Source organism: Falco punctatus (genome assembly GCF_963210335.1).
Source record: "Falco punctatus genome assembly, chromosome: 7".
Taxonomy (NCBI): domain Eukaryota; kingdom Metazoa; phylum Chordata; class Aves; order Falconiformes; family Falconidae; genus Falco; species Falco punctatus.
The window spans coordinates 23,555,907-23,569,768 of record NC_137587.1 but is presented as its reverse complement, the minus strand read 5'-3'; the positions used below and the strand labels follow the sequence as shown (position 1 = coordinate 23,569,768).

The 13,862-nt window shown below is 35.2% G+C and overlaps 1 protein-coding gene across 3 annotated transcripts in view; it reads right to left on the bottom strand.

The window, feature by feature from the left end:
• TTBK2 (tau tubulin kinase 2) overlaps positions 1–13,862 on the bottom strand; it is a 113,157-nt gene that overhangs the window by 32,923 nt on the left and 66,372 nt on the right. For all 3 annotated transcript variants that reach the window (XM_080397673.1, XM_080397674.1, XM_080397675.1), the window contains 4 exons: positions 4,959–5,024; positions 4,281–4,373; positions 3,196–3,321; positions 451–608 (listed from right to left, as the gene is read on the bottom strand). In XM_080397673.1, coding sequence (XP_080253799.1) covers positions 451–608; positions 3,196–3,321; positions 4,281–4,373; positions 4,959–5,024 — 443 coding nt within the window. The remainder of the gene's footprint in view (positions 1–450; positions 609–3,195; positions 3,322–4,280; positions 4,374–4,958; positions 5,025–13,862) is intronic.

Sequence of the window (13,862 nt, the reverse complement as noted above, 5' to 3'; positions counted from 1 at the left end):
TGGAAGATCTCAAAGACCACATAATATTTTAAACATGACCAAAAGCTATTTCCAAATTTCCTATAAAGGTCCATTCATTTTTCAAAGTTATAAGGAGACAGCAGCTAGTAGTTTATTCAAAGTTTACAGAAAACAATGGGTTTATTTCCAGGCAGTTAAACTCAGGGCAAACCATTTAGTTTCACAAAATACGATTTAGCAAAGGATGGACTAGCAAATTATATGCAGTTTCCTGAGGTACTATTTTTTATTGCCATAAATTTAAGTCTGCTGTACTGATCTTTCAGGATAGTACAGACAGGAACCCTAAAAAAGCAAACACTTGAAATGCTCCCAAACTGCTGTTCCTCTATTTATTCAACATCCTGCACAAACCCCCTAAATTATGGAGATAATTTCCTTTTGGTACTCTGCGGCTGCTTTTTAAGTGACCACAATGTGCATACATACCCAATTGCAGCTGGAGTAAGACGAGTGTGTAACTGAGGTGTGGTTGAAGTTGTTGTCGTTGTCAGAGAGCCATCAGTTCCACTCTTCTCCCAGTCAAAAGGGTCACTTTCAATAACCCCAAATGTTTTCATGCTGTTGTCAAACACAGACATGAGAAGCTAAAAATGAAGGAATAAAGTTAGTAAGTTTAACTTTTGTCTAAGAGACCAAGCGATTAAAAAATATCCTCCTGTAATACTTAAATATGTCTCTTCAAGATTTTGACAGACAATTTACATAAATAAGGACACAGTTATTTATAGTAACCATTTCTTATTTTTCAAGATATGCAAAATTCTGTTTTATTTTTTAAAAAACACATATACACCTGTGTTTTCATCAGTAAAGAAAGGCAAAGATACACCATAGCCTTCCATAAGAAGACAGAAAGGCACACAGAGGCATAACTACATTGCTTCAGAATAGCATCAAATGGCTCTCCAGCAGGGGAAGATAAAATAATATATTTGGTAACACCACTAGAAACTAAGGAAATGAATGAGGAGTACATAGGGAAGGATAATGATTTGCTAATTCGTACATTTCTGTTATTTAGAACCACGTATTGTTTATTTTATCTAATGCTGACATCCATCCCACAGAAATGTCACACTGGAAGCCTTCCACCCTCATTTTATGCAAAGAAAAAATCACCTAGACCAATTTTCACCTAGACCAATTTGTGTCCATGACAGAGAAAGAAATTGCGTCTACTGTTCCCTCCCTGTGAAAAAACTTTGCCTAATTCTAGTCACTGGTGGGAAGGTTGTGTCCATATCACATCATCTCTTACTCTGTAACCTTTCTAAAATTAGTCTTTTTTTTTTTTTTCCTAAAAGCTAAAAAGCTTTTTAGACTGTAACTCTTCAAAGCAGGGATCCTGACCATGTACATTCTTGTTCAGTGCCTAACCATATAAACAAAGAACAATAGATATCGAAGGCATGCATAGCACTGCTACAACAACTACAACAAATACTAGTTAAGAAAGACCAGAGCTTAAACGACCATGGAAAGTAAAGCACTTCCTCACGGCTCTAAATAAAACCACCCTGCTCTGGTCTAAAGCACAGAGGCAAGACTCTGTTGGAAGGCTCAGGCTGCAGCTGTGCAGCTGCAAATGTTCCATGACCAACCAGAGGACTGTAAATTACTGGGCTGTCTCTATCACAGAGAAATTCTATCCTGGTATCATGTTAATCCTTGAGCATGTGCCGTGTTAGATACAAGTAGACCACAAGGAAAAGGTTTTGCAAAAATATGCCTGTGTGTATGTGCTATCATTCAGGATGTATAATGTAAATAGAACATATTTATCAGTCTACAATCAAGGTTTTTCTATACAACATCAAAATTTCTGCAATCAGTGATTTTTACCATAGAAGAAAAAAAAGAAATCTGATTCATCTTTATAACTAGGCACAAAAACCACTCAAAAATTTCTTAATAATTTTCCTCACTTAATTGAAAACTACTGGATAAATTCCATGGAAATTTTTAATAGGAAAGGAAAAAAACCCAAGGTATTTATTTTTCAGGAAGGCTAAACATTTCCTGTATTTGTAATAAGATTTTTCTTTGCCATCAAATTTTTTCACAAAAATGAATTTATTTTTTTTTGCAAATGTGCAGAAGAACATACTACTACATCTAATGAGATTCATTTACTAACAGGAAATTAGTTGAGAATTTCAGTTCTTATTTCAAATGTTATATATCTTGATTTCTCTGTTAATCTATCTAAGTAAAGCACAGGAATCATTCTTATCAAAGTTACAATTCCACACTTAGTCAGAATGATTTATTTGAGTTGAACCAATTCAGCTTGCACATCAGCAGAAAACTATTCCTTCTGGTTTGCCGAGTTAGTGAGTTGAACAAATGCACAGAGGCAGACAAGTAATGTAAGTGGGAAGCTGACAAGAATGTGTGCTTCTGGGAGCCAGAGGGAAGGCACACAGGGACAACCTGCAGCGTAATGTTAGAGTCACTTTTGAATGTTAAAGTCACTGCCAACCTTCAACAACTCAGTCTCTCCCTCCCTGCTTTCCCTGAGCATTCCCCTGCCGCTTTCCACATAGTGGGACTGAAGTAAGTTCTGTCTTTGTGTTTTATTTATTGTTAAATCATGGGTCAACACTGAGTAAGACACATTCTACAGCATATCCTCTTGGCAGCTGTCACCTTATCACTAAGCTGAGGCTGTTCATTTGAACAGGCAATGCTCTTAAACAAACTAAAATTACTAGTTTTCTGGTGATCTCTGGAGGCAATACTTCAGTCTGAAAAACTCACCATGGCTGCACGTTGTGTTCTAGCTGTATATATTGTAGGTGCTGAGCTCCAGATTTTGGAAAACTGCCAGAATGACTATGACTGAGAAAACAGTATGATTGATTTAACTTAAGGAGCACCCACGAGAAGCTACAATAGTAGGATAGCACCCGACTGCACCGCATACTGACTGTAAAGCAACTGTCAATTGTTTTTAGAAACTTAACTGCCTTACTCTTCCAAAATGGGAAAAAATTACATCTTTGAACTACAAAGTTTCCACGGCACTAGAAGGTCATAAAAATAACTTTGTGATGGCACAATCCATCATAACTACCAAGACTAAACAATGAAATCAAAGGAAATTGAAGATGAAACAGCATAAAATTCTGCTGTTTAAAAATCATAGAGACAAAATAGAAAAATGTTTACCTGGTAATCAGGCTTCGTAAAGTAATCTAAATTAGAAATGTGATCCAGAAAGATGTTGAATTCTTGAGGAAGATGTTTCAACATAAGTCTGTGCTCATACCTTTCCTTAATGGAGCCCACTTGCTCCTAGGAGTAAATAATACAACAAACATTAACACGCCTTCATTCTCTGCTACAACACACTCAATACATGAGTGGCCAGAAAGACCGGTAAGTATATTACACTGAATAGTACTGTGGACTACATCAGACAGCAAGGAAAGAGATTGTGTCATTCCCCTCAGTGCACATGCAAAATAATTTTGAAACTTGAAATTCAGTATGAAAAGCCATTTAATTTTCTGCTGTGTTTGAATGCTGCCTGATATCAAGGACTGTCATTAGACACTCCAACCCTTCTAAAAAGCATGTTTTACAGATTTAAATATCCTGCTGCATCATCTGAAGTCCAGCCACTTATTGGTGTATATTTGGTCATCACATCATACTGCCTAAGATTAGCAAATCCTATTTAGTGTAAGACAAGTAAATCAAAACCAAAAAAGAGACTGTATACCACTTTGTCATCTACCAAAGCATAAACTACATCAGAGAGTAATCTTGTTTCAATCTAACTTCAAAAGAAGTTGGAAGAAGTAATGACAGGCAAATTAGACACTATTTCTTTGCATACCTCACCTGTGATACATGACTAAAGGCACTACCACAGATTGACTGATTCACTATTCTTCACCAGCAAGTAAAAAAACACTCCTTTCACAAATAATCAAAATAGATAAGTAACTCTAAACTTGTGATAGGTGAAATCAAAAAGTCCTCAAGTGAAAACAGAAAAATTAAATAAGTGGCATATATACACTTACTTCGGCCTTGTAAAACATTTGCAAACTAGAAATACAATCCACTGCCTGCCTAGAACAGTTTGTAAAACTTGTCTGCTTTTTATAGCATGACACTAGCAATGAGAACACTAGAAAACACTGGAAAATGTAACAAACTAGTGATTCTTAGTGGATATCACAGCATTCACTTGCAATCCAGAAGTAAATCTCCCTCATGCTCTTTGGTTTCGCTTCTAGGTTTACCTTATCTTTTATTTTTCTCCAAGGCAGTTGCCCAACCACAAATTCCACCAACATGTAAAACAGGGACCAGAGGTCATCATGCCGACCCATTTCCTGTGAAAAAGAAATATTATTCTAATGCATCTTACAAATACCTATAAGACAACAGGGAACATAGATTCTTTACTGCTCTGGAGACAAATTATTATCTATAAAATTACTATAATCAACACTGCAAAACAATTTTGTATAATTAAATCCAGCCACTATTTCAAGTAGAAACAGCCAAGTAAATTTCCACAGAAGACCAGAGAAACAAAACAGAAGCTGAAGTATGTTAAAATAACATTGCAGATCTCTATACTGGAAGAGCTGTTTATTCAGATTTGTTTAGCGTATGATGTTAAGATGATATACTGGATATTATAGATATTCTATATTTTATAAAACTCAGTAACTTCACCTTTTTAATTTCTTAACTTAAAATACAATTGAACACCAAAGGTAACTAGTTAAACTACTATTATTTCTACAAGAACTTTTTTATACTCCACTACAGTAAAATTTATTATCTTTTCCCAAAATTTATAATTTCTACCCAATAAATTCACACATAAGAATACAAAAAATCAATAGTAACTGCATTACTGACTGCTTTCAGCTACATGACATGGATATGATACAGATTGAGATACTCACTCTGTTTCTGTGAGCATTGATCGATGCATATCGTACTGTTCCTCGAAAACCAGCGACAGCTCGTGGCTGTCAAAGAACAGAAAAAGATTCTTATTGTCAGAAATATACCCTCTGACTACTAAACTTGGCATCTGCAAAGTGAGTATGGAGCCACAACACATATAATTTGAAACTTTTTGTTTTATTTCAATTTACCGTGTATCTACAAGTCCTCAGTGGAAATCCAAGTTGGCAGCATACAGTGACATATGCCATAGTTTTTTAAACCATCGATTTATGTCAGTTTTTGTTCTCACAGACATCAAGTTCTAGTTACCTCATCCCTCAAAAAAGCTATATGGCAGAACTATTCCTCTTTTTTCTCCAATAATGAAATTATTTCTTGGGTTTAAGCATTAGAAGTTTGAGTTTTTAAATTCTGACAGGATATAAACCATAATGATTTCTTCCACTTTACTAAAATACACCAATATTATGTGGTATGAACAGACAACCAGCCATTTATTGAAATGTCCTAGCAACATTTTCACAAATTCTTTTCCGAACTAACAAACCAATCAATTTTTTGAGAAATTCAAAAAGTAGGGAACGCCACAGGTAAGTTTCAAAGCTGCGGCTAAGCAATAAATAACAAGGGCTGCACTACAAGCATCAGTTAGAAACATTTCATTCTTTTCTAGTTCATGAATACCGGCATTTTCTCCCTGACACTCCAGATCTTGTATGAACATGAGTCAATTGGTGTTTTGTAATCAGAGAGTATATATTCCCATACATCTTTCCTTCAAATAAAATGTTACAAAAGGAATTATATAATTGATAATAGTCATAATTAGTATACATTTACAATTAAAAAAAATCAAACGGTGGTATATTACTTTGCCTAAAACAAATATCAAATCCATGTCACCTCCTTAATTAATCATTTTATATAGAGGGAACTGCCAGAACTGCTAAATTTGTGTTCTTTTACACAGTCTTATCTTCCCAATCAATATTTCTTTTTATTTCCTCTAACAGTGAATGTGAGAAACCTGAATTATTTTCCTCAGCTCTGTCTTGTAATTAAAAAGGGTATTGGTGATGTGTCTGCCTGCCCCAGACTCATGAACATTACGATTTTTAAAAATTTTGCACACTACGTTGAAAAGTCTGGTTTGATATACACACAGAGATCACTACAATACATAATTATTACCCTATTAAGATAAAACACTTCAGTATCTCCCCATCTATACATACATAGGTATAATTTCTTCTTATCCACCAAGAGACGCTACACTGAGAGTTATCATTTAAGTATGTCAGGAGCTGCCATTACTGTTAATAACCCTATCAATTAAATACAGCAGGATTATGCATTAAATGTCTTTAAAAGGGATTCAACAGCCCATATAATCAATATCTGCTAGAGTGGTACGATGAGAGCTGAACCAACGTTAGTTCAGGTGGAAAGTATTTTCTAGGATGTTGTTAACATGACCAGGTTCTCAGAGGATATTCCTTAAATCTTAGGTTTTGCACGTTATCATAAAGTGTAAATGGTACTTGGAACACATTTTGTGTCCAGGCAGGACAGACAACTGAGTTACTATCTTACATCTTGTAACTATATCATATTGCATACTGAACATTATCCTGAAATGAAGCATAACACTGTAGTTGCAGAAATTTCCAAGTACCATGCAATTATAAAAAGAATAGCTCAAAATGCTTTTGAACTGCTAAATTTAAGTAGAAACTACATTTTTCAAAAAAAGGACTTAAGTCTCCTTAGTAGCTTTGAAGACTGGCAAACCATCCAAGTAAGAATAATACAGCATTACTGCCAAGACAATCAAAATACAGGTAAATTTCCAGAAAAGATGCAGTCTGATGACTAACACTTCTCAGAAGGGCACTGAGACCTTAACTTCAGAACACCCAGAAACAGAAATTCAGTAAATCCCAAGAGCATAAAGTTTCAGGAGATGAAACCAAATGCTTACTGTCTTAAGCCTCTGGTCTGAATGTTAAAAAGGAAGGACTATATTCAGTTTTACTAAGGTAAATATTTCCATTCTTCTAAGATTAATGAAAAATAGGAAAACTATGATGAAATGAGGCTTTTATTCCTAGAGTAACAACTTCAAATCTTACTTGATAACTAACACAAAAACATTCCAGTTGCTTGACAAGGAAATTAAAAAAGGGTAAAAAATGGCATATGGAATCTAAATTATCCCATACAGTTTACAAAAACTAATAATCTGACCTATTCCAGTTCTGTCCTGGTGGAGAAATGTCCATATGAGGAATTTCATTGTGTACCAGCTCAACTGCTTTTAAATGTTAAAAGTCACTGCCATCCCTAGACAACCCTATGAAATCATGTGCCCTAAGATGATTTCAATCATCTGAGAATCACCTCACTGGGGGGGCAACCATACATATTGTTTCTATACGTTAGTTTATCAGGAAATGAATTCTGAATTATTCACCCCAGCAAGGATATCTAAATCCTTTCACAATTTCTTGCCTCCTTTTACTATCTATTGCCTTAAAGTGTAGTTTGCATAAATCTGACTTAAGAGCATATGTAATTTAATACATAATGAAATATCTTTCATAATGCAGCTGGTCACTATTTAACAGTAGTATTACAATGCCGCACAACAACAATAAATAAATTCCATCGTGTCACTAACAACATGAATGATGTCCCTAGTAGCTCAAATCAAGTTTGCCCAATTCAGAATAGAATTTACAGACTTCCGAGCATTTGCAAAACTTCTGAAACTGTTTCAGAGCTTTTTATGCGTCTCACAATGGCTCACGTAGTAAAAGCAAAATATCAGAGGCAAAAATAGCAACTTCCTGAACAATTCCCTGCATTTTTTTCAAATAAAATCCTCCTCTGATGTTATTGATCATGTCGATTTGTTTTTAAACACCGCCAAATTTTCCGTCTGAGCTCACCTGCCACCAGGGGAAGAATGGAAAAGAGCCTTACAGAAACATTGGTTATAGTATTGTCTTCCAGATGCCTTATCTAAGCAAGCTGCTACCACAGCAACTGAGTTTCCTTAAAGCAAAGTAGATTTCCATGCTGAGAAAAAAGCTTAATAGGACCATTTTTTAAAATCATTACAGGTGACCTATTAAGACAACCAATAGAATCTATGGCATTTTTGGAGGATATAGCTGGAAAGGGTATTTGCACTAAAGAGATAGTGCATCTTACATTCGAATACACCTGTGAATTCCCCTGATGCCCTTGATTAAAATGGATCACATCTATGTCCCTTTCCATGACGAATGTCATAATCAACATTCTCCTGTTTTTTCACTTGAAATTTAGTGGTTTTTTTTTTCTCCAGACTGGGAGAAACTGCCACATCCAGATGCTGTCTCAGTTGCAGGTATCTATTAACAGTCCACTCAGCAGTGGATTCCATTCTCCAGCTCTTCTGTACTTAACATCTTTATTTAGCTTGCATTCATTTCTGTTTATTTACAGCAACCATTGCCAGCAAGTTTTCCCTTCAGACAGAGTAAGCAAACATTTGAAATAAACCACCCTCAAACTGGCACAGAAAGAAAAACAGAAAATTAGGGAAGAGTTCTTAAATTTTGGGAGTCATACTTTCTGCAAAAAAAATAATTCCTACAAACCTTTGCCTTAAATCCCAGGTATTAAATTAGTAGTAATGGCCATACAAATCACATGATGTAGTCACTTGATTAGAATAAGGGATATAATTTCAAACAAGACTAGAGTTCTTCCATAGTTATATTTGACAGAAAAAATACTTAGACAATCTACAAAACTGTAACTTGTTTGCATCAGTTCACACAAAAAAGGGTTTTTTAATATAATTAGCTCAAGTGGTGATCTGGAAGTCTGAGTTGTCTCAGATTTGATTACTATCATTAGATTCTTCAAATATAAGTTAAAATATATATTTTTTTAAGATAAATGCATATGAAGCAGATTTAGTGACTTTGAAGAATTTTTCTACACACAAAGGTACTTTTTAACGTAACATCAGTTTTCTTTGGAGGTGGCCCTGCCCTGGAAACACATGACAATGTCTTAGATAAACTACATGCGGGAAATAAGGAGTTCCTAGAAAAGCGAACCATTTCCTCCCAGCACACAGGTTTGCAGATTCCTGGGAGACACTATGCTTACAAACCTGTCTATGACTGTTGCTTCTTTGGAGGGGCTGTGGAGAAGGGAAATAACAATCCTCAGCTCAGTTGAGTATCTCTAGCTAAACGTTCTGTGTTTATTGCTTTCGGCAATGTTGGAAATGTTAATGCAGAGCAAAAAGTTAACTTTTTACTACAGTCATGTAAACTAGATATTAAATATGGAAAAATAAAATAATAATCATTATTTACACTATTCCTGACACACACCATGTTTCTTTCTATCAGTCAGGCAATGGCTGAGAATTCTTAAGTGTCTTTATGTTTTGGATTGAGAAACCAGCTCAAGCAGTGACCCCCACCTTCTCAGTGCTGCCTCTAAAGCACATAGTGGGGTGGGTAGAGAAGCACCCACCTCCATTACCTCTATTTCCCTTTGTTAAAGGTAGAATCCTCCTTTATTCTCTTTTCCCTTTAAAAAGTCTATTACTTTTAAAAAAACTTTTAAAAAGAACTTTTAAAAGTTCTTTTACCCAACAGGAATGTATTTTCAGAATTGGAACTATACACAGTTCCAATTCTTTGGAGCCTTTTTTCATACCAAATGGTTTCAATAATTCACATTCCAATCCCCCCTTTTCTGTGGATGTAGGCTTTGCAATCTAATTTAATGCCTAGCATGTGTTAGCACCAGTTTAAAGTAAATGAAAAATTCAGGGATCATTTGGGTAAAGAAACAGTAAGCACCTGAAATACAATTGCCATTACAATATATTCTACGTATTAGTTTTCACCTTATATACACAGCTCTTCAAAGCTGCATTTTTAGCCCCCTGTAAAAACTACATCAGACACTAACAACCAAGTACTTGTACTTAGAACTCTTTATCGACCCACCTCCTGCCAGTTGTTGGTATGATACATTATTTGGACTCAGACATACCTAAACAGAAGTCATGATTTCCAAATATTGATTACAGCTGTCTGATCCTATGTTACCTCATTCCAGCAGCAGCTGGGTAACAAGCCCAATTAACATGTAACAGTACAATTAAATTTTGCTATTGTGAGTTCTAACAGATGTGTAGTGACAAATGAAAATTTAACTCCAACTGCATATGCTATAAAGAGCATCACCATCTCTAAACAGCAGTATTTGATATGCAAAACCAGCTCCCAAGCTACTCCGTTTTCAATCTGGAGCATTTACTTAGCCAATGTGATGCACTAGCAGAAAATGGCAATCATTCCACAGCTGACTCATATGCAGAGAAAACGTCTGGTGGGCTGGAGGTGGGAACAACCTACCAAGTGTCTGTCACAAACCTGAACTTACTGCAGTGAAAAATCACACATGATAAATCTACCATGTGTATGTTTGCTTTGCCCTGTGCCATCTTTCTCTCCCACCAAGAGCTGAAGCAGAGATTACTGTGAGATGAAGACTACCTACGTAAACCACCTAATGCTTTGGCAGAGAATTTCCCCAGACAACAGAATATTGTTCTACTTATCTTCGTAAGTGAAAATTCTATGGTTGTTCTGCATTATGGGAAGTCACGTGCTTTTAGCAGACTTGAGAACTGAGACCTTAATTTTTAATTGTTTTGTACATATCATATTTAGTATTTATAATAATACCATACATTAAAGAGTTGCATCAATCCAGAAGTAGACTTATTTCAGTAGTAGACTTATTTACAACTAAGGATGAGAAGCAAAAGGTCTCAAGCAAGCTAATGTACATAAAATAACACACTTTCCTTCTTTCTTTTAAACTATTTGAAATAATTTTTCGTAACTCAGCAGAGAATTCAGTCAATAGCTCAGAAAGAATTAGAAACTAAAGTTTCTGGTTTGGCTTTGGTTTGCTTCTATTTTCACTAGGAAACAAATTTTACTGGACCAAACCATGTGTCTTTCCACGATAATAGCTTTTAATTTCAAGCAAACAGGACAGCTCTCAAAGACTTTCAGCAGTTTCTACAAGATTAATGAAAATTAGTGATTACAGATAGAACCCAAATTATTATCTTGACACAGAGGAAGACCGTTAAAATACAATTAAAATGGCTCACTTCCATCTTAAAAGACACCAGTCAGCTGGTCAATCAGCATGCACTTTAGATGGCACGCAAGACATGCCTAGTCCCAGAACTGTGACTACGGACTGGTCACAAAGGCAGAGTATAGTATGAAGGTGAAAATACTAAGCAGTTTGGAGGGCATAAGGGAACCAGTACACAAAACTATAGGAATGAAGTAAGTTTCATGATGCATGAAATAATTTGATTTTTTTCAAAGATAATATCAAATCTCAGTGGAAAAACTATTTCTCTTTGTTTTAATGGACTGTTACAACAGCCCATTCGCCTAGGCATCTGTCAGTTCTATAGAAAATAAAGGAACTGCTGTATCAGAATTAAACTGTTCAGTGATTGTCTGGATATGATATCAGTGTTCTGCACACCACAGGAAAGGAGAAAAAACCCAATATATTCCAACAATTACAAAGTATTGTATTATGTGAATTAAATCTTTTTCATATCTCAACTATTTATCAACCTGTTCCTTCAGGAAGGATATTAATAGACTGTATATTCTTTTTATTTTTCACCCAAAAACTCTCAAACACCAGGTCACAAACAATCTTCCTCTCAAACAAATAACCATACATGATTTTCTCAAGTTTTTCATTTCATTTAATTGTTGCAAGAATACTCCATAGAGATGTTCTAAAATATCAGATCAGATTCAATTCATATACCCATTCTACTTGTGTCGCTTGTAAGTCAATTCATAATTCTTGTTTTTCATCTTTAACTCACTACCTGCCTTTTTCACCTCACACTATCACACATCACACACAAGACACCAGCTGTCTGTCTCTATAACACTGATTTCCTTCATTTCTTCTTTGTCAGTAATAGCACAATCAAACTTGGAAGGGTCATGTTCAAAATGCTACATATAAAGACTATATGTCTTAAATAATCTCCCTCTATGTCCTTGAAGGACGTTATGGCAGAGAAACGTAACAGTGTTACACTGGTAGGTATAACACAGCTGTGTCATTATATCTGCACAGGTATAACACTGGTAGGTATATCACAACTATGCATTACTTCAAAAATTTTTGAAACATAACTATTTAATAGTTATTTTAATCTCTTTATTAAAAAATAAGGTCTGCAAAAACCTCTCCAAACTAACTGCCTTGTTTTCCCTATAAAGTTGTCATAATTCAGAAATGGAGCCTGAAATGACTAATGTCCTAATTCTTTCAACTCATGCAGATTCCTTCTGGTAAGACTAATAAAACAAAGGCCTCTTGGTTTAGTCTCCCCGGCAAATGACCATTTCCATGTAGGACATTTTGACATAAAAATCTAGACCTTCTTTAGTATTCCCTGGGATTTAAGGAGAAAAAAAAAAGAAAAGAAAAGAAAAGATTAATTAGGCTCCAGTCTTTGTTGACTTAGATGATGAGGGAAAGAATTAAGGAATATGTACAGGTTATTTAAGAATGAGGCTATTTGTTTATGTCTTGCATTGAATGGCTCTGATGTTATATAACAATTCCTTTGCAACAGAACTGAAAGTAATAAAGAAAATATAAAACTGTAATAATTAATCTCAGACTCTTCAACAGAACTCCATTTACTGAAACAAATCTTCTTTTCTTTAAAGTAGTTCATTTTTTAGAAAGCTATCAACTATCAAATGCTTAGCTCAGAATTCAGAAGGAAATCTTGCAGATCTCATCTATTTCCAAAAATACATGTAATATAGGCTGGCATGCAGATTTAGTGAAGAAAACCTGAAAACACAGTTTTAAAATCTTTGTTGTTTAGACATTTTATTTGTTCTACAGTAGCAAAATGTACAAAGTTTAATTTTATAGACAGGAAAAGCAGAAATGGGCTACAACAGGAAAGGATGGTCAGGTTTCAAAAAAATTACCTCAGTCCTCTCCTCCAACACTACTTTTGAAACATTATTTACTAATAAAAATATTTATTTTAGAAACAAAGAACATGCAGTAAATAGTTTCCAACTCTATTTTCAGGACTTTATCACATTCTATTTGGCAGCTTAATTGTATCACATACATGTGTCTCCATTGGTCCCTCCTTAAATATTTTCATTGGTGCCATAATAGCTGAAGTAATTTTGCTAACTGCTGCAAAACACACAATCAGTGCAAAACTTTATTAACATAAACTAAGATTTACACACCAAATATTTAAAATATTCCTTTGTTTATAATTTCTTGCTCATTCTATGCCTTTCTGCTAGAGAGTTCACTACAAAACTATTACTTATTTTTAATGTTTTACAGCCCCAGCTCTTGAATCTTCCCAAGAAGTGCTGAAGAGAAGAGAGATGGCTGTTAGGAGGCTGATCTCAAAATATGTGATTAAGACACTTGTCCTATGGTTCAAGCTAAAACTGCAACTTGCCACTTATTCTATCATGTCAAACTCTTCATTAAGCTGGAAACAATGAAAAATTGGTTAGCTTTGTTGCACTACACCCCACTTCCCTGTCATGTCTTCTTCCTCCCTTCATACAGATCAGAAGAAATATTTCTCAAACTCTTTCAAGACGCAGCTGACCTCGTGCAATGCTCTACAGAGACAGGCACTACTTCTGGTCCTGGCAGAGCACAGTGGTCTCCCCAGGCCAGATAGCCCACACAATGCTTCACACTAATACAGCTGAACTACCTCCAGATTTAAAGGTCACTGAGGCATTTACCTTTGAGGT